The 20,469-nt window shown below is 35.9% G+C and overlaps 2 protein-coding genes across 4 annotated transcripts; one reads left to right on the plus strand and one right to left on the minus strand.

The window, feature by feature from the left end:
• Window positions 1-11: 11 nt before the first annotated feature.
• On the minus strand, window positions 12-7,817 carry LOC142524692 (fructose-1,6-bisphosphatase, cytosolic). Its single transcript, XM_075628747.1, has 12 exons — window positions 7,603-7,817; window positions 7,146-7,193; window positions 6,870-6,944; window positions 6,560-6,621; window positions 6,415-6,481; window positions 6,216-6,329; window positions 6,045-6,131; window positions 5,889-5,959; window positions 5,647-5,712; window positions 5,496-5,582; window positions 437-512; window positions 12-363 (listed from the first exon to the last, which is right to left on the minus strand). Exons 1-12 carry the CDS (start codon window positions 7,759-7,761, stop codon window positions 253-255), a joined length of 1,023 nt encoding a protein of 340 aa, XP_075484862.1. The 5' UTR covers window positions 7,762-7,817; the 3' UTR covers window positions 12-252.
• A 2,879-nt stretch (window positions 7,818-10,696) lies between these two features.
• On the plus strand, window positions 10,697-20,397 carry LOC142524041 (uncharacterized). 3 transcript variants are annotated; one of them, XM_075627765.1, is made up of 8 exons: window positions 10,697-10,882; window positions 11,068-11,476; window positions 12,335-12,413; window positions 17,177-17,325; window positions 18,481-18,604; window positions 18,847-19,032; window positions 19,295-19,366; window positions 19,471-20,397. In XM_075627765.1, the coding sequence occupies exons 1-8, from the start codon at window positions 10,843-10,845 to the stop codon at window positions 20,290-20,292; spliced, it is 1,881 nt and encodes a 626-aa protein (XP_075483880.1). In that variant the 5' UTR covers window positions 10,697-10,842; the 3' UTR covers window positions 20,293-20,397. The 3 variants fall into 3 exon arrangements, with proteins under 3 accessions (XP_075483880.1, XP_075483881.1, XP_075483883.1); XM_075627766.1 differs by having other exon boundaries at window positions 10,697-10,844; XM_075627768.1 differs by lacking the exon at window positions 10,697-10,882 and having other exon boundaries at window positions 11,049-11,476.
• Window positions 20,398-20,469: the final 72 nt, after the last annotated feature.

Here is a 20,469-nt window from a genome sequence, read left to right on the forward strand (position 1 = left end):
CACTTGTATCGAATAATAAGACAGCATCTTAACATTGAAAACTTTGATGACTAAAATTAATGGTTAGTTGTAGGAGTATGCATTGATGTTGAGGATTGAACATGCACATGTCATGAGCACTTTCTAACCTTACACTTCACAATAATGAATACAGTGATGTATTGTATATGTTACACAATTAAAACATTGGTCGGTCCTAAAATAATCAGCAAACGAACACTTTAGGATAGAAATGAAAATTTACAGGTATCTTCAACTTTGTCTTTCGGCTGCATACAATGCTATGATCTCCTCAACGTCATCGTAGCTACCGAGGAATATTGGAGAACGCTCGTGTATCTTTTTAGGAACTAAGTCAAGTGCCTGTAATACATAGGCATCATCACATTTTTATGTCAGAATGTTTGAAAGAATATAGCTCTGAAAATAAGTTTACCCTTTGTTTCCCTGTGAATGCCTGTCCTCCAGCTTGTTCCATCAAAAATGACATTGGGAAAACTTCGTAGAGAACCCTGTTACATAAAATAAGATTCAGATCGATCTTTTGATCTAGTTCCATATTCACTCTGCAATGCATTGATAGTTAAAGTCCATGATCTTGAAGACACTCAAAGCCCATGTAATAAATAACAAGCCCATATATATATGGGTCCAGTACACTTTAGGAAGGATCTAGATGAATTTATTGTTGAAATGGTTGTAACAGAATTATGGATTAGTTTTCTACGTGTCAATAGCATATTGCTTGAGTCCTCTTTATAAATTGATTATCACGTGTAAATGGAAAGTGATCGAGAAATGTTTCACACCAGCAAAGCCTTTGTTCTACTTTTATTTCTCTAACTTGGTATCAGAGCTACCATGGCTAACGCCAGCACCAGTAGTGAAACTCCCCTCCAATCGGAGGTAGCAGCAACTGTCCCAAACTTTTTGTTTGTTAATCCAGCCAATCAGATTAATTCCGTTAAGCTAAGTGATGATAACTTTCTTCTATGGCATCTTCAAATTCTTGCTGGTATTCGTGGGTTGGGACTAGAGGATTTCATCCTAGCAGATCCCTCTATCCCTTCCAATCAGTTTTCTGAAAATAGCACCACTACTACCAGCAATCTCAAATTCATCAACTAGAATAGACAAGATCAGCTCCTATTTTCCTTCCTCTTGTCGTCTATGACAGAGGCTGTTCAAAGCCAAATGATTGGGTATGCCACATCCTCTCAACTCTGGCTTCGGGTCTCATGCTTATTTGCTTCGAGGTCAAAAGCGAAGGTGATGCAATATAAACTACAGTTGCAGACCTTGAAGAAAGGAAATCAAAATATGAAAGATTATCTGAGCAAATGAAACATCTCATGGATACTTTAGCAGCATGTGGCCATCCCATCAGCGAGGACGATCAAATCTTGTATGTCCTCAGCGGTGTAGGCTCCGAATATGACTCTGTGGTTGTTCATGTGACATCAAGAGTTGATACTTTGGCATTATCAGAAGTTGTTGCTTTCCTTCTCACTCATGAAGAAAGGCTGGAATCGCATAACATTAACAATGACACTCTACCTCATTCAGTGAACACAGCTATACTCCCTTCACAGAAGAAACCTGAGCACTCATATTCACCTCGAGGGTCCTATTCTCGTGGTCGTGGTAGAGGTCGCGGAAGAAATACTCGGGGAGGACGACGTTTCTGGAACAATAATGGCCGATCTATCTGTCAAATATGTGGGATTGCAGGCCATGTAGCAGAAATATGTTATTATAGATTTGATGCTGAATTTGTTCCTAAACCTGCCACTTCTTTTCGACCACCGTCACAGGGATCCTTGCCTCCACGGCACCAAGGCCATCCACGACCTCCCTCATCAATCTATCCATCTGCAGCTCTAACTACTACCACTTCTGAATCCGTTGAGGATGAATGGTGGTTTCCAGATTCAGGTGCCTCACATCATGTTACAAACAACCTTGGGAATCTTACAATTGGCACATAGTACACTGGAGGTGGTAAGGTTCATATTGGAAATGGTGCAGGTCTGTTTATATCTCATGTTGGTGATTCTAAATTTCACTCATCCTCCTCCTCTCGTCTTCTTCAGTTAAATAACTTGCTCTGCGTCCCTCGTATAACTAAAAATCTTCTAAGTGTTAGTAAATTTGCTCGTGATAATAATGTCTTTTTTGAGTTTTATCCTTTCTTTTGTCTTGTGAAGGATCTAGCCACGCAAGCTGTTCTTCTCCGCGGCATTTTGCATAAAGGATTATACAAATTCACTCTTGGGACTCTTCTTCCTGCCACCTCTCCACAGCCCACATTTCTTCATTAAACGTTTTCCACCACATCTACTACTCCTCACCAGCATTCAATCAAGGATCCTCCAAGCATTTTGGACCAGTGGCACTATAGATTAGGCCATCCATCTCTTTCTATTGTTAAACAAATTTTATCCAAATGTAATTTGTTGATTCCAAGAACCACAGTTATGAAATTATGTGAATCTTGTGAACTTGGCAAAAGTCATAGACTTCCATTTCCTAACTCTCAAACAAAATTTACAGAACCTCTTGAACTTGTTTTCTCCGATGTCTGGGGCCCTGCACACACTCCTTCACGCAATGGTTTCAATTACTACGTCAGTTTTGTCGATGCTTTCAGTCAATTCACATGGATATATTTCCTTAAATTCAAATCAGAAGTTGTTCAAGTTTTTTCTCATTTCAAAAACCATGTTGAACTACAATTCAACAAGAAAATCAAAGCCGTTCAATCCGACTGGGGAGGGGAGTTTCAATCCTTAAGTTCCTTACTTCAAACATATGGGATAATACATCGAGTTTCCTGTCCTTATACATCAAAACAGAATGGTGTCGTTGAACGAAAACATCGTCACATAGTCGACACCGATTTGTCTTTTCTAGCTCATGCATCAATGCCATTGCATTTTTGGGATGATGCATTTTCAACCGCAGTCTACCTCATCAATCGATTGCCTACTGTTGCTCTTCAGGGGCTTATTCCTCTCCAGTGTCTATTCAAGAAATCACCAGATTACTCCTATCTTAGAACTTTTGGATGTCTTTGTTTTCCATGTCTTCGTGACTATAATCCTTATAAACTTGACTTCCGCTCCATCTCATGTACGTTTCTTGGCTACAGTGACAAACACAAAGGATACAAATGCATAAGTACCACTGGCCGTGTCTTCATTTCAAGGCATGTCAAATTTCATGAACAAAGTTTCCCTTTTCATAAGCTTCTTGATGGCTCTAGTATCACTGCCACACCTCAAACCTTTTTACCTTCGCTTCTTTATTTACCAAAGGTTCCTGCCTCTCTTAACTCAACATCTCCAGCACCTTCACTCAATGACTCTTCACCTCAATTGCCCTGTGCTCAATCTGTTCCTACATCAGTTACTCCATCTCTTGTTTCGCCATCCCCTAAACAGAGAAATCCTACACTTTCACATTCTCCTCCAGTCACCACACCTGCCCATACTCCATTGAATCTTCATCCGATGGTGACTCGTTCCAAGGCTGGGATTTTCAAACCAAAAGCTCACATGTCTATACATTCAAATATCTGGGAACCATCATCATTTCAAGAGGCCAGCTTACATCCTGAATGGCGTAAAGCAATGGAGGTTGAATTTCAAGCACTAATGCAGAATCATACATGGAGTCTTGTAACACCACCATCTCATTTACCCATCATTGGTTGTAAATGGGTCTTTAAACTCAAAACAAATCCAGATGGTTCAGTTGCTCGGTATAAAGCCCGGCTTGTTGCAAAGAGATACTCTCAGACCCCAGGGCTTGATTACAAAGAAACATTCAGTCCGGTTGTAAAACCCACCACTATTAGACTTGTTCTCTCTGTGGCTGTTTCTAAAGGATGGCGAATTCAACAAGTTGACGTCAATAATGCCTTTCTCCATGGTCAACTTACTGAGCTTGTGTAAATGCGTCAACCACCAGGGTTTGAAGTCCCAAGTCCTACTTCTCATATGGTGTGCAAACTGAATAAAGCTATATATGGGCTCAAGCAAGCCCCGCGAGCTTGGTTCGAACGTCTTTGTCATACTTTAAAGCTTATGGGTTTTGTTGCATCTAAAGCCGATGCCTCTTTATTTGTCAAAGCTCACGCCACTTTTGTGATTTATGTTCTCATTTATGTTGATGATATTCTCATTACAGGAAGTGACATCACTCAAGTTCGATCACTTATTCCAGCCTTGCACAATCAATTCTCTCTTAAAGATTTAGGAGATGTGAATACTTCTTGGGCATTGAAGTTTGCAGATCACTGGACAATTCCATGACTCTTACTCAGACTAAGTATACGCAAGATTTACTTCTCCGCACTAAGATGAATGATGCTAAAGCTTTGCCAACACCAATGACTTCAGGCCTCAGATTATCTTCTAAAGAAGGTGATCCATTTGATGATGTTACACTTTATCGTAGCACAGTAGGAGCACTCCAATACTTAACTATTACTCGACCAGACATTGCCTTTAGTGTCAACAAAGTGTGTCAATTTATGCAAGCTCCTTCACACTCTCACTGGAAGGCGGTAAAACGCATCTTGCGATACTTAAAAGGTACGCTTGGATATGGTATTCATATCAACCCTTCCTCATCCTTTACTCTACAAGGATTTTGTGATGCGGATTGGGGTAGTGACCCTGATGATCATCGATCCACTTCTGGTTTTTGCTGGTTTTTTGGGTCTTCACCAATTTCATGGAGCTCCAAGAAGTAATCCACTGTGTCTCGATCTAGTACTGAAGCAGAATATAGAAGTGTTGCCAATGCCACTTCTGAGCTCCTATGGCTTCGATCTCTTCTTTCTGAGTTACATGTTACTGTCTCAAGTCCACCTATTCTTTGGTGTGACAATCTCAGCACAATAGCTCTTGCTGCCAATCCTGTATTACATGCAAGAACCAAGCACTTAGAACTTGATCTCCATTTTGTTCGAGAAAAAAGTGCTGGCCAAGGAACTTTTTGTTCGCCATGTTTCTTCAATTGATCAACTGGCAGACATGCTTACTAAACCATTGTCAGCATTAATGTTTCGTCGCCTTAGGTTCAAGCTCTGCGTGGTTCCTCATCCCCTGCATAGCCTGAGGGGGCTATTTAAAGCCCATGATCTTGAAGACACTCAAAGCCCATGTAATAAATAACAAGCCCATATATATATGGGTCCAGTACACATTAGCAAGGATCTAGATGAATTTATTGTTGAAATGGTTGTAACAGAATTATGGATTAATTTTCTACGTGTCAATAGCATATTGCTTGAGTCTTCTGTATAAATTGATTATCACGTGTAAATGGAAAGTGATCGAGAAATGTTTCACACCAGCAAAGCCTTTGTTCTACTTTTATTTCTCTAACTTTGATAGATAGAAGAATGGACCACCATGTTACCGTAGTAGGTAAACTTGAAGGAGAAAGAGTCAAAACTTTTACACGGGACATCACAAGTTGGTTACCTCAGTTTTCCGTTCGGGCTTTTCTTGTCCGCTGGGTACAGAAAGATGCCTCCATAGAGCAATGTGCGATGTACATCCGCTACCATACTGAAAACAGGAACACATTCAAGATCCTGTTTGTGGATGATTTAGAACCGAAACTTTTGTTTACCTTCCAATGTATCGTAGAGATTTTGCTGGCAAGCCATCTTTAGGGAACTTGCATTTATCCACATACCTTCAAATTACAAATATCACAAGTCAGATGATCATCGAATCGAATGGACACTCTGAGTTCTTGGATTTGATGCAAACAATGGCGAAGCCAGAACCATTTTAATACGTTTCTTTTCTAGAAAAAATTTTGAATCTAGAGGGTCGCTATCGGAACTAAATGTATATTGGTCCACATACTTTGCAGTTGGGCCATCCCAGTTCTTGGCATTTCCTTCATTAACAGAATATATTATTCCTTTCTTTGGGATCTGTCACAAAAAGGTTATCGGCTCGTTAATTAACGAGACAAGTATATTATGCATCAAGAAACTGAAAATGATGAAAATTCCTCACCTTGATATCAGGATGAGTCAATATAAACTCTCCAAGAGATGGATCGAGCGTGAAACCATTGACTCCAGTTCCAGTACTTAAAACAAGCTGATAAAATTAACCGCAGAAAACCAACTGAGAATATTTGTACCTATAATCGTGCGAACTTTCGAAAAATGTAATAACATATACCGTGCAAGAGCTCCCATACATGCAGTAGCCAGCAGCCAACATGTTCTTTCCTGGTTGTAATACATTTTCTATCGTTGGTTCACAGTCATCTTTGATCATGTAAATCCCAAATATCTTCAAAAAAGGGTACATACCAAGTTGGTCACAAAAGAAAAATACTCAGATGGATTCAGTTGTCAATAAAGTCAAGAACTCATACGGTTCCGATGGAAACACCACAGTCGATATTGGACGACCCATCCAGAGGATCGAACACAACACAATACCTGCATTTTTCTGAATAGATAAGTTGAAAAACTTTGTAAACTCTTTTGATATTTTGCTATATTAGTTTCAGCTCTTACTTTCCTCTGTGGGATGGTTCTACAAATAGTGCTTCTTCATCCTCTTCTGAGACAAGGATGCACTGCAAGTGGTTGAATATCACTTAATTAGAGCTTTTTGTATGGAGTAATTTGGACATACATTGCATTTAATAATATTTATCAACCATTTGAATAATTAATAAGGAGTTTTATGAGTGTTAAAAATAAAAGATTTCCAGAAACTTGTGATTTTTTCATAAGAAGAGCACATGCCCACTGCCTATGTTTAAAAAAATGAGGATTAAAATGGAGCAAAATTCTTGAAATTCAAAACCTTTGGGGGACTTACTGTTCTGCCGCTGCTGACCAATGCCTTGATGAAAACTTCATTCGAGAGCACATCTAATTTCTTCTGCTCTTCGCCCTTTATTGAACATAGACAATAATACAAGATGATTTAAAAAATATAAGAGCTATGTTTTATAATGGTGAGCATATCATCTCTGGCGGCCTACTTATCAAATTGAAATTTGGAAATTTTCGATTAAAACTGAATCAAACACAAATATTGCGCCCGTACATATCATATCAATCACAAAGCTAAAGAAATTCTCCAAGAACTTGCCTGCACGTTGGTCTCACCTGCGAGCCCTATGAGTTTGGCCAAACCTGCCTACAAAATCACATATATTTGCGAATTAGAAACCTACTAGCAAAAGGCAACCGAAAGTACACAGAGACATATACACGTAAACAAACGTTTGAATAATCTGGACTCATGTTCATACATGCGCTGGTTGTACTCAAATGAAAAGAACACTCACGTAAAACAAACCATTCCAATTAATGGGATTCTATTTTTTCTTAAATTAAGTTGTAATACATGCACAAATTCATGTTTAGACCAAAATCGCTGGCTAGACCAAATTCACACTTCCATATCCACGTTTCAGGAAATTATATACGCTCTTTCAGCAGACGGAAACTCTCCACCATCAAATCTCCACAAAAACCTTCGAGAAAAATGCCACTATCGAACAACTTGAAGATTAAAAAACCAATCGAAAAATACCGAATCGAACCTTGCTAACAGAAGAGCAAACGAACTTGCAGCCAAGAACTATGTGACTGAGCAATATGGTGAAGTCCCCGCGAGACTCCGGATATTTGGATTGCTCATTCAACACGAACCGAGTAATGGTCATCAAATCTGTCCGCATCGCATCCCCCTCGTGATCCATTTTTCCGCCTTCTGCTGCCACCCTCACCACCACCTTCCTTCATATATTGAACCAATGTTGCTTATATAATACTACTAGTTATTCTACACAGTAGTCATTTTTTATTATTTGCATATTGGCCCAGGTGGGGTCGCTGACAAACCAGATTAATCGCCTCTCAAATTCGATATTGTCGCTTTCTAAGATGTTAGAATTACGAATTTTACATTACTCTAAACACAACTGGTTTTATTTTCACTTTCGTATTTTAATATTTAAACCTCATTGTCACCAAATAAAATGGATTGTAAATTTGATTTGATACGTTTATTATCCAATATCCAACCAGTATGTATGTGTAGGTCATGAATTTGAGGAGGTTTTTTTAACATTGAGTATGTTTCTTGTGAGACGGTCTCACGAATCTTTGTCTGTGAGACGGGTCAACCCTATCGATATTCACAATAAAAAATAATACTCTTAGCATAAAAAGTAATACTTTTTCATGTATTACCCAAATAAGAAATTCGTCTCACAAAATACGACCTGTGAGACCGTCTCACACAAGTTTTTACCTTTAACGTTAATGTGTACGGTAAACTCATGGACTAATACAATACTACCACACTGATAAAACTCCAAGTTTGTCAGTCAAGATTTATTGGATTATATGACGTATTATCACTTATTTTTGAGAAAAACACGATATGAAATGTAACGACGACAAGTAATTAACCATAGAGTAAGAAATAGACTTCTCCTTAGAGAGTGAATGGGGAACAGATTAGGTTGGAGTGGTGTGGAGGTGAGTTGGAGAATGGCGAATCTTGAACACAAGTAGTCGGGTGGATGGAGATGGGATGAGGAAGTAGTGGAGGCTAAAATTGCCCGATATATAATCCCATCTCCGCTTATAACAAGTAACGAACTCAAATTTCTTATATTAACCATCCCTCTTGTCTTTATTCTTCTCCTATTTATTGTTGATACTCGATTCTTTGTTCTTATTCAATGAATAATAATGATGATAACGATATAATTCTTATTCCCCCTTGGATGGCCCCATTTTACTTTGTCTCTGTTTAATGCTTAGTCATTGGAACTCACACGGGTATGTATGCATATAATATAAGACGCATGCAATTAATAACGAAATATTTTTTAAAAATAGTTTAAAACATGATATCATCGAATTTTATTTATTTATTTTTATTATTCACAATGTATATTACGCATCTGGTTGTGAAATCATTACAACTGAATAGAGATGTCAAAATGAGTTAGGTCTGTCGGGTCAGCTAGTCCCTCCATATAAAATAGGTAGGTTGGTATGATGAAATATCAACTCATTTGGAGGCAGGCCAAACGGGTTGACCCGCTTGGGTTGCGGGTTGGGACGGGTGGCACGTCAAATTATGGTTTTATTCGTTTAGTTAATTTAGGTTTGAATATACGTCTTTATACAACTCAAAGTAAAAACATACACAAGTGAGAACCTTTTTTCTTATTTGTGAAGGATCAAATGCTTTTGAAATAATTGACGAAAACAAGATTGAAAATCGCTCAACCCAAAAGCTTTTGCCCAAAAATTTGAACTCCAAAGGTTTATAATAATTATCTAAATAAATGCAATTATTTTGACGGACCTCCCAAAAATAGAAAGTAAATTGAATTGGGCCTGTGGTATTTTTGCCCAATTAAGGGCTTCCGAATGTGTTGGTTCAAAAGCCCAATAATTGTTTCGTATATTTTCCCTGCAAATTATCACCAATACACATGAATCAGTTTATTTTGAATGCACACATTTATAGTAACAAGTCTTTTATCCATATATACAAAATGAACTAATTATATGTAATATCAAGCTGAACATTGACATTTATATACTTCTGAAATTATTTTCTAAACTATATAAACTATTTTTTTTAAAAAAAAACTTAATTCTTGAACAAAAGATTAACGAGAACTTAAAAAAATTCAGTTACCTGTACGATATATATTTTAAAAAATGTATCTATTTGTCAAATTTTAAGTTTAATTTGAATAAATACTTATAAAACGTTTTTATAAAAGTTTTTTTTAACGAAAAAATTATAAAAGGTTTCAAAAATTGTTTTAAGAATAAATATTTATTTTTGCAACTATTTTATAGAAAAAAATATTGTTAATACATTTTAGAAGTTATAAAAAATCAAAAAACACATCTCAACTATTCTTTAAAATATACTGGAGAACATAAATTTTTATAAAACACATACTTCAAATTTTTCACATTTAAAACACAAAACATTTTTAAAATATATATCCAAACAGAGCCTATGATTTTTACCCAAATAAAATTAGAAGAAATTATTAGAACAAGTTTTGCCTTATATATCATCATAAAAAAAAAGAGTAGGTCTTTTGTGAGACGATCTCACGAATCTTTATCTGTGAAACGGGTCAACCCTATCGATATTCACAATAAAAAAGAATAGTCTTAGCATAAAAAAATAATACTTTTTCATGGATGAACCAAATAAGATATCCGTCTCACAAAATACGACCCGTGAGACCGTTTCATACAAATTTTTGTCTAAAAAAAATGCTTTACATAATCTAGATTTTGCATAGATTTGAAGTAGTTGGTTTCATCATTCAAAAAACATAAATTTGATTTCTTACTTTTTATGCATTTATTGTTTGAAGTATACAAATAATTAAGACTCAGATTATAGTAATATTAAAGTTATTTATTAAATATATTTTATTATTATTACTATCTACCAATATAATCTATTTTAAATTGTTTAACTAATTTTTTTGAAAAAAAAAAAAAGTTTTGCCCTCCAAATGGGACAAGAATCTTTCAACTACCTTAACTTTTTCGTCAGCATTAAAAACAGATACCTCCTTTCAAGAAACAACCAAACCTGAAATTCCTATATTGCCCTCTACTCGATGGCAATAACACTCTAAAATCTTGGTCACTTCTGGAACTTAATTGCCAGCGGGATGGAAACCACGTCGTTTTTCGTTTTCCCTCGTCCGCCTGGAAAGTTTGCCGTTACTAATTCCTGTTTTTAAAACCCTATCAGCTTTGGTGATTCTGCATATCAGATTATGTATATATGTACAGAATTATTTGATTTCTTGGTGTTTGGTAAATCTGCTGCATTTATTGTGGCTGGTCTAATTATTTGTTTTGTAGATATATAATATACAAATGTATACAGTTCCGAACTAAAGTTCGACCATTGAAAGTTTTTTTTGGTCAACTGGGAACTTGATTTTTCAGTTTGAGGATTGAATTTGTTTGATTTGCATATTTGTCAATGGCGGGTCAAGAAGGGGAGAATAAGAAGATGGCGTTGGACATGAGCATGCAACATAGTGAGTCACCTGAGCCAAAGAGGAGCAAGCCGATGGACACTACTGATGCGGGTGGGGTGATGGTGGCGTCTGGGGAGGAATTCTTAGAGACAGATAATCGGCGGTTGCTGGGGGAATTAGGGGCTTCTGCGGAGGAGGAGGAGAAGCCAACGTTGGTTGCCAATATTGATGCGAAGAATGTGGGAACTGGTGAATCAGAAGTTGATAGAAAAGGTAAAAGTGTCAAATTGGAGGAATCTGAGGTAAAAAGTGGAGGTCCAGGGATGATGCTATCAATGGCGGACGCTAACATGATCTTCTTGATGACTTTTGGGAACAGAGTCGCTAAAGATGTTCTTTCACAGTGGACCAATCAGGGCATCAGGTATTTTTTTTTATATTCAAAAGTGCAAATTTTGTGCTATTAGGAATTGAATTTTGTGATTATAAATTGTTTAATGAGGTATTACAGGGAAAGTCGGACAGACTTCTATTTTCTCTCAGGTGGATTGGATTATTAGAATCATTGGTATGGAAGAGAAAACTTTCTTTTGAAACTTTTATGGTATATCTTGTCATGTGGCTGTTGAGTACCGTGGATGGTTACTCGCTTGACGGTGACGGTTAACTTTTATTTTCTGGTTTACTACTGATCAATTCTGTGGATATCTTACCATTCCCTGATGGAGCATGAGTTATTTGTCATTGATTTGAGAGGTTGTACAATTTGGTGCTAAAAAAACTAAACCTTGAAGTTGCAAATGAGAAATGCACCCAAAGGTCATATAACTTTTAGATCGAGATAAAGATGATATTGCTGTGTCGACAGACTTCTTTTATCTTGTGTTACTACGTTAGTGGTTTTACAATGGTTTGTGATAATAAGATGAAAGCCCTCGAGAAAAACGATTTGGAGGGGACTTTGTCTAGTAAAGCTATTTGTTATATTTGGAAGGCGTATGAGAAGTTAAAAAGATTTGCCCTGGAAATACCCTTCAAAGATCTTTTCTTGCACTGACGTATGCAGGTAGTATAAATGAGAATCCGATTTACCGGCATTTTAAGATTGCTCCTTAAAAAAAAAGAGATTATCCATTTAATTTTCATCTCTTTCTAGGATATTTTTGCGTACTGATTGCATATGATCTAGAGTGGTGTTAATAGTTTGTTGGCTCTTTGGCAAACACCGAGCTTTTGTTCTTAAATATCTCTTAATAATGTGGTGTGATACTTCCCTTTGCAGGTTTAGTGCTGAACCGAAAACTTCTGTGGGATTAGTGCAGTATGAGGGTGGCCCCTGTGGTGTCTTAGCAGCCATACAAGTAAAATTTTGCTATCTTCCTTTACACCTTTTATATTTATTCTTAATTTTCCTCCCGGACAAAACTTGATTCTAAAGCACTTTTCCAATACACTTGTATATATTATATTTTCATTTGTTGTCATCCAGCCAGAGCTGCCTAGTTCTTCCTTGGTTTGTGAACATGTATATATAATAAATGTTTCGTTGCCTGTAAGATAGTTAAATAAGCACCCCTGTATCATTGTATGACTTGGGGCTAGTTTCCCTATTAATTTTGGTGGATTGTCCTTTTAGAAAATGCCTATATTCTAGAAATGCACACAATAATTTTGCTCAATGACATTTTCTTAAGTGAGTATTTCATTAATAACATAAAGCAACAAACCTACTACAATGTAAGTGATAAATCTCATAATTAAAATTCTCACTTAATATGGAAAGAGTTACTCGCATGACTGTGATTAAGTGGATCAAACCACATCATGGCTCATTTAAACTTGAAACCACGTCACAGCTCATTTAAACTCGAAACCTCATCACGGCTCATTTAAACTTAATGCGGATGGCTGCTCTCGCGGGAATCCAGGGAAATCTTCAGTTGGTTGCGTCATTCGTGATCATAGAGGATTTCAAGATTACATTGGTACCAGATCAAATCTTAAGCTTGGATTGTTGGTCCACGTGCGGTAACTTGAGATAATAAATATGAAAATAAAGAATAAACTGGACACCAAGATTTACATGGAAAACTCCTAAAAATTATTATGGTAAAAATCATGCGCAAGATGAAAAGATTTTCACTATAATATTTTATGGTGTACAACTCACTCACTATATTTCTAAAGAGAATACACACTTTCTTAATACAGGAGAACAAAACACATCACAAATATTATAGAACTAAGCACTCAAGTGCTATAAGATGAGAGAAAACTCGAAGAAGGGATACTTGAATTATGAAGGAATGCATCTATATATAGATGCAATTCCTCGTCTGAACGCATCCTTCCGTTTCAAAATTCTTTTCGGCCATTCTGACAATCATTTAAAATGTGCGCCGACTTATTTTGACTGGTTCACTTTGCCGACATGGATTGATGGTTGTTATGATAGAATTGGAACTTTGCCAACAATACGATTGCTTGCCACTTTCCCTCGAATCAAACTCGCTTTGTTCGTTGTTCTTCATCAAATCTGATCAGTCTGAATAGGAATTAAATCACATTGTAACTAAAATTCGGTCCATTCTCCTTGAATTTCCAATCAATCTCTCTCATATTTACCAAAAAGAGAACTCCATTGCGGATGCCTTAGCAGATGAAGCCTTCGAAGAAAGATGATTTCACTTATTTACGGAGAATATGTATTCCAACCACGTCAGAGGTCTGTGCAATATCGATCATGTCAAGTAACGAATGATATATGGTTGTATTCATCTAGTGCACTTTGTAGTTTTCTTTGATTTGTATCTTAGTTATTGGAAACTTTTGGTCTAGTTCTCTTCTCATATCCATTATTTTTTCCTCATTATATGGGGACAAAGGACGAGACTTAAGAATGGAAAATTCATTGAATTTCCCAATGGTACAGACATCTACGATCAACATGGAAATCAATGAATCAAGAGAATGGAGACTTGCAACACAGGGGTTGCTAGAAAAATGGATATATTGACCAAAAAAATATGGAGATAATACTCGAACAAAACACACTTGTGAAATAAATGGATACACACAACCTCCTTTATTTCACACTAACTTAAGACAAAACAACAAACGAGAGATAGATCTAGTCTGAATACGGTGGTCCTTCGAACCAACCGCATGATGAAGAAGATATTGGTGATTGCCTATGTCAATCACATGAACCAAGAATGATTAAGTTGCAACATTTGGCATGCCAATTCGGCCCCATTTTGTTTTGTCATATTGGTTAAGAAGTCGGGATTGGGTGCGATATATATCACCGTCTCATTGTCGTAATGGCATTTGATCACAATTTCTTCTCGGATTGTCAAGCAAAGTAACTCACAAGCTCAATGTGCCATAAATTACGATTCTACACTCAATCTAGACTCCGTAGTTTTGGTTCTTGCTCATCCAACTTATAAGATTTTCACCTATTAAGGTAATTTATCTGGTGGTCGATCTTCTATTAATGTTTGAGCTTGCATAGACCACATCTATGTCATCTCCGTGTAATATTCTATCTTTAATTTCAAAACCTTTCTATAGAATTCTTTGCAAGTGCAAGCAATTTGTGGACGGACATCCTTCGGATCACCATCAAATTGGCTTACTATGTTCATCATCATGTCCATGCTTGATGTTATGTGAGATAAATTGATAGATATACTTCTTTTTGGAGACCAGTATTTGCCCAGTCAGGAGATTAGAATGAAACGATAGTAAGTTCAACCTGTCATGTATTTTATCTATCTAGTTGATCTTTGTTCGTTCATCATCTTGTGGCACAATCATAGTGAAAGTTGAACATTTTGGATCCACCATGTGCAAGGTTATCTTCTAGACCTTTTACTCGCTTTTGGTCTTTCTCATTTCGGATACACCTTACGCAAGGTGAGCGATTTATCAAAGTTTCAAGATAAACAATTCAATAACACTTCAATTTCAATACGAAGGATAGTGGTAGAAATGTGAGGCAATATTTTAGAGAAAAAAAAATTAATGTTTAACATGATTTTGCCAAGGTTTTAGCACGAAGCACAGCAAACATTGGGCCAAGCATTAAGCTTTACAGGTTTTAGAGCTTAAGCATAAAAAACATATTTAATTTTTGAATGATTTTAATTGTTTTGAGCCAAATAATGGTTAAAATAATAAATTTAAGACTGAATGCATTAATTTTATAATGGGGGAAATAAATGAGTTTATGGTCGTTTCACATGAAAATTTCAGATCGTCTAAAAAATATTTTAAAATTTTCCATATTTTATTTTATTAAAGAAAAATTAAGATTTTATAATGTTCATACTGAAATTAAAAGGCTTGCGTTTTCTGGAAAATGTCATATACCACCATTGTGAAATTCTAAACAGGCGCAAAACCTTATGTATTAAATCAATAACGTTTACACCCCCCTCGTTTTTTAAATTGATGCATAAAATAGATTCTATGTTTAATTTTATGTACACACACTTAGGCAAGTATTTTTATATATTGGTGTGTATTTAGTATGTAGGCGTTTTTATGTCTCATTTTTTAAAAATAGGGCGTAAAGGACCAGGACAAATTGCATCAGTACATCCTGCAACAACTCAAAACAGCAAAAAACCTATGTGTAAAATTAATTACATTTAAAAATCAGACATAAAACCTCTTACAAATGTGATAAATGTGCTTGAGTTTTTTTAACACAAGGGTTAAATGTGCTTGATCTTAAAGAATGAAAGATATATTAGCCCATTAATATTTTTTATGTGGTTTTATGTCTTTTAGACTTTTTGTTGGGGACGTAATGTAATTAGCCCAAAGGACCATTAACATAATGCAGGTGTTTTTTTCCTTCCTTTTTTGGGTTTTCATGGGGATGGTATATCACGTTATCTGATTCAACTTTTGAAAAGATATTTCCAGGAAATATTTCCATAAACATCATAAATAAAACCAAACATATCGTGTGATTCCATAAATATGTTTCACATTTAATGATGGAAGTTTTCAAACTTGTGATTGGAATATTTTTGAGACTTCTATGATGTATGTGTGATTTGATATTTGGTTTCCTTTTCCAGAAGCCCTATTAAACATCTGGGAATGGAAATGTGTTTTTGCCTTAATTTTTGTTTCTGCTGGATAAATACATTTCTATTTCACCTTCTCATTTCTATATACAATTATTTTTTAACTTCAATGATGTATGCATGGTTCATTATTTGGTTTTTGACAGTTAACCATGTCAAAAACCAATGCCAAACTCAAATTTGAATCTTTCAAGAAAGTGTTATTTTTTTTCCATCAAATGACAGATTCTACCAATGGAATGAAAAGTAAGGTTAAAAGAAGTAGTTTCGCATAAAATTGTCTCAAAAAAATTCTTGTTTTTTTTCCTTTTCTCTAATTTTGTTGTAATCTAGTTCTTTCTCTCTTACATATTGTCAAGGTACAAACAATGTGAGTTATTTGCTAATAATACTCCATAGGAGCAAGCATGCTAGCAAGCATTTATACTGATAACAAAAAGATTGTCCATTGCCGTGAAACTTTATTATCACGGTCATCTATGTGGAGCACAAGCTAGGGAAATGATGCTGTAATTTGTTCTTACTTTGGCTAAAATGTCTACATGCTTTTGATTTTTTTCCCTTTTCTGAATTCTCATTTGCATCCAGGGAGTAATGAAATTTTCTTTCAGTAAATCTGATGCATAAGCAAATGAAGCGAGTTATGTATGATAAAACAATTGGAAAGAACGATGCATGTAGTCTCAGACTCTCAGTGCAGAAATGGTCTTAGAGTTAGAGAGAAGGATGTGGAAACACGTGCTCAGTTTTCTACATTTAAGGGTTTATTGATCTAATTATCATCTCAGACTCTTGTCATCAGTAGGTTTCGAATTAGCAGTAATTATTTAGGGTTTCAGGACAGAGTTCTATGTGAAATCAAGTGTCAGCTTATTATTTCTTTCTTTTCTTTTTTGTTGCATATATTTTCACTCATCCCATGGTTTGTGTGAATTATAAAGAAGTTTGTTTCCTCCTGATTAAGTGCATGTATTAATCTCAAGTTATTATGCTAACAACATAATCTCTTGACTTTGCAGGCATTTGTACTTAAATATCTTTTATTTGATCCTGAGGAATCAGGTGATATGGCAAACATGTTTGAAGATTCGACTAAAAGAAGAGTTTCCAACAGTGAATCTGTGGCAGCAGATATTTTCTATCATATCTCCGAGGAAGAAAAATCAAGGTCATGAATATTTATTTATATGTCTTAATGGTGTTTTCTTTATGTGATGACTTAACCTCAGTTACAGAGTCGGAACTTAAAGATGAAATACAAAGTAAGGAAGAAAAAGCAACTAATTTTCTTGTACACAAACCTATAGGTGTTTAATTTTCAATTTTGAATTCCTTACGGTGTCTAATGTATTACTTAGAATGTTCTTTGCAATAAATTATGTAACTGCTGTCTGTGGCTGATTCCTGTAGAGGGTGGTCCTCTTCTTCAACATCAAAGGTATTTTTACATAATAGTTCGTTACAGGGACATTATATTTTATATGTATGTCATGTTTTTTCTTGTGGACAGCCATACTTTTAAGTTCATCTGATGCATTTCTGTTGTTGCTACTGATAAATTGGTAAAATATATGGTATTTTGTTGTCCACTTTAATGTTAGTGATCTGGAATACTCGTGAATAAAACTACCCAGAAACCACTGTTTCTCGTATGCCATAAACAGATCTAACATTATCCTGATTGTACTATAACACTTATCATATAATTCTTATTAGATACCAGCAATATAATGATGGGTGGAATTTTACAAAGAAGGTTAATAAGTGATTAGGCTATAATTTTTTCTCCTCGTATTTTTTGGAATCATGCTTGATTGGCTTCTTTCTGTTTGCAGCAATGATCTCGACCAGTTTGTGTTTCAGTGTTTGATGCTTTAAAATCCTTGTGTTCCTGGTTGATTCTTGAAAACTTTCTAGCAATTTCTATGCGAGATTCATCATCGAATTATGATATTTGGAACTAGAATCTCATTTTGCTGATGTAAGACTGTTACTGGCAAATGCAACCTTTTCTGCAATCCTTTGTAGTGTTGCTAATTTTTAGTTGTTTTTTTTAATTATTATTTTAGTTAAAATATAATTATGACTTCTAATAAATAATTGTACTTCAAAGAAGATGTACATTACATTACACAGTTCTGTACAATGTGCAATCATGTATGAGTTAAAGTTTAGAAGTAACAGATCTAGCAGAAATCGAAACTATAACTTACCTGTTTGTTTGTGGTTGTGCAGAGAATGGAACATGCCAATTTTATTTTAGATCTTAAATGATTAGTTCCTCTTATTCTTACTGAAAGTAAAAGTTCCTGCTTTTAACCAGAGCTTTGGTGAGGAGCATGAATGAGATACTGTTTCTATGTGGAAGTAATGAACGAGCTGTAATAGCATCCCTGGGTATTCTTGATGGTGGTTTTGTGGAGTCCATGGATGTACCACAGGATGAGGTGCCATTAATTATTTTGCCTCAATTTTTTTAACATTTTTTAAACTTGGATACCTTCATTATTGAACCTTTACCTGAATGCTTTGTTGAGAATCAAATCGCCAATTAAGTTTTATACCGCTACACTTCTATTTTACTGATCATGATAAAGGTGGAGGACATGAAGTTGCATTGATTTTGCAGTACTATTCCACTTTATGATTTTCTTTTCTGACACTTTATTATTATTAACTGGTTATGCAGGTGATTGCAAAAGTACTTGAAGGTCTTTCTGTTGAATCTGGTTATGATTTGCACAAGGTACTCAGAGTCAACACAGCTACTTCACGGGAGAGTGCATTTCAATACATGGAAGCTATGCTTCCCATGTTTCGGAGTCGTATGGGAACACTGCTCTTTTTAATATCCGCTCTATTGTCCCGAGGATTGGTATGCTTTTCAATTAAATCAAATCATCTTTTTGTCTTGTTAATTCATGCTTTGGAAATAAATACTTGACGGAAGGAAAGTGGAACCTCATTCACAAGAAATGTGATTAATTTTATCTTTAAAGATAAAGCACCAAGTTTAGATAAACAATTTTTGCACCTATATAGTCCTAGCATTCACATTTTTGTATAATTCTATTCACCCTTTTAATCTTTCTTTTTCTCAAGTATAATACATTTTTTTATACCTATTTTTCCATCAGGACAATGTTTTAGAGGACAGGGATGACCCAAGTCAACCGTTAGTCACGTCCCCATTTGGGCATGCATCACAGGTGACCACAGATCAATAAAAATTTTGTTGTGTGTGAGGAAACTGTGAGAGTGAGTTTGCTCGATTACCGCAAATTTGATGTCTAACTTTCTATTTCTCAAATAGGAAATCGTAAACCTTTTACTTTCTGGAAGGGCGGTTGCTAATGTGTTCAATGGGAATATTGATTTAGGAGGTGGCATGTTTGTTAAGGGTATCTCCACAGCAGTGGAAGTCGGTTTCCTCACCCTGTTAGAGTCCTTTGACTTTTGCAAGGTTGGTCAGTACCTGAAATGCCCCCGTTGGCCAATATGGGTCATTGGAAGCGAATCCCATTACACGGTCTTGTTCGCTCTGGACTCCAAAGTGCAGGAGGAGAATGAACTTGAAAACCGAGAAACACAGATCCGGATAGCTTTTGACGCCCAAGATCAAAGCGGAGGTGGCGGATTCATAAATGTTGAAGGCTTTCATTGTGTCATCAAGGAAACCGGTATCAACTTTCCCCCTGAAAAGGTTAACTATCTTTGTAGTACAGGTTTCATAGTTTGGAGCGAGTTTAGGCAGGCTCTTCTTGATTTAGACAAGACTCTAGGAGGAATTAAATATTCAGGTGGTTCATTTGGTGAGAGGGTCTTTGATCTTTACCATTTTAATGGGATTGCAAAATCTTCTGGGAATGGTATCGAGGCATCGTTGGGAAGTGAAAGTCCTGTACAAAGGCCTAGGCTTACGAAACTGCGCGTTTCAGTTCCCCTGAGGTGGACGCAGGAGGAATTCTGGGCAGTTGTACCAGTGGCTTGTGATTCAACCACAGCTACATCCAGTGGGGTAGATGTCTCAGCTGAAGTATCTAAGGCTCAACATGCACCCTTGGTTGATTGCATCAGAACTAGGTGGCAGCGTGCTATTTGCTATTGGGATGGGGATGCCCCTAGCATCGTATGATTAACTCTCTGAATATTTCCAAAATTGATGCAAGGGAAGTTTCTTGAATATTTAAAATGTAAGTTGTTTCCATTTTGGGATATGTGACTGGAGCGTTATTTTTTAATAATAATAAAAAAACTACTTTTATAGCTAGTAAATATTAATTTTTTTAAAAAAAAAGCCAAAAAAGGGAAA

The sequence above is a fragment of the Primulina tabacum genome, chromosome 14 (assembly GCF_025594145.1).
Source record: "Primulina tabacum isolate GXHZ01 chromosome 14, ASM2559414v2, whole genome shotgun sequence".
NCBI lineage: Eukaryota > Viridiplantae > Streptophyta > Magnoliopsida > Lamiales > Gesneriaceae > Primulina > Primulina tabacum.

Coding starts and splice junctions, on each gene's coding strand:
- LOC142524041 (XM_075627765.1), top strand. CDS start 10,843: ATGTATATATGTACAGAATTATTTGATTTCTTGGTGTTTG. Junction 10,883..11,067: donor ATTTGATTTCTTGGTGTTTG/GTAAATCTGCTG, acceptor TGGCGGGTCAAG/AAGGGGAGAATAAGAAGATG. Junction 19,367..19,470: donor CATTTGGGCATGCATCACAG/GTGACCACAGAT, acceptor TTTCTCAAATAG/GAAATCGTAAACCTTTTACT.
- LOC142524692 (XM_075628747.1), bottom strand. CDS start 7,761: ATGGATCACGAGGGGGATGCGATGCGGACAGATTTGATGACCATTACT. Junction 6,132..6,215: donor TGTATGGGAGCTCTTGCACG/GTATATGTTATT, acceptor TAATTTTATCAG/CTTGTTTTAAGTACTGGAAC. Junction 5,583..5,646: donor TCTCTACGATACATTGGAAG/GTAAACAAAAGT, acceptor TCCTGTTTTCAG/TATGGTAGCGGATGTACATC.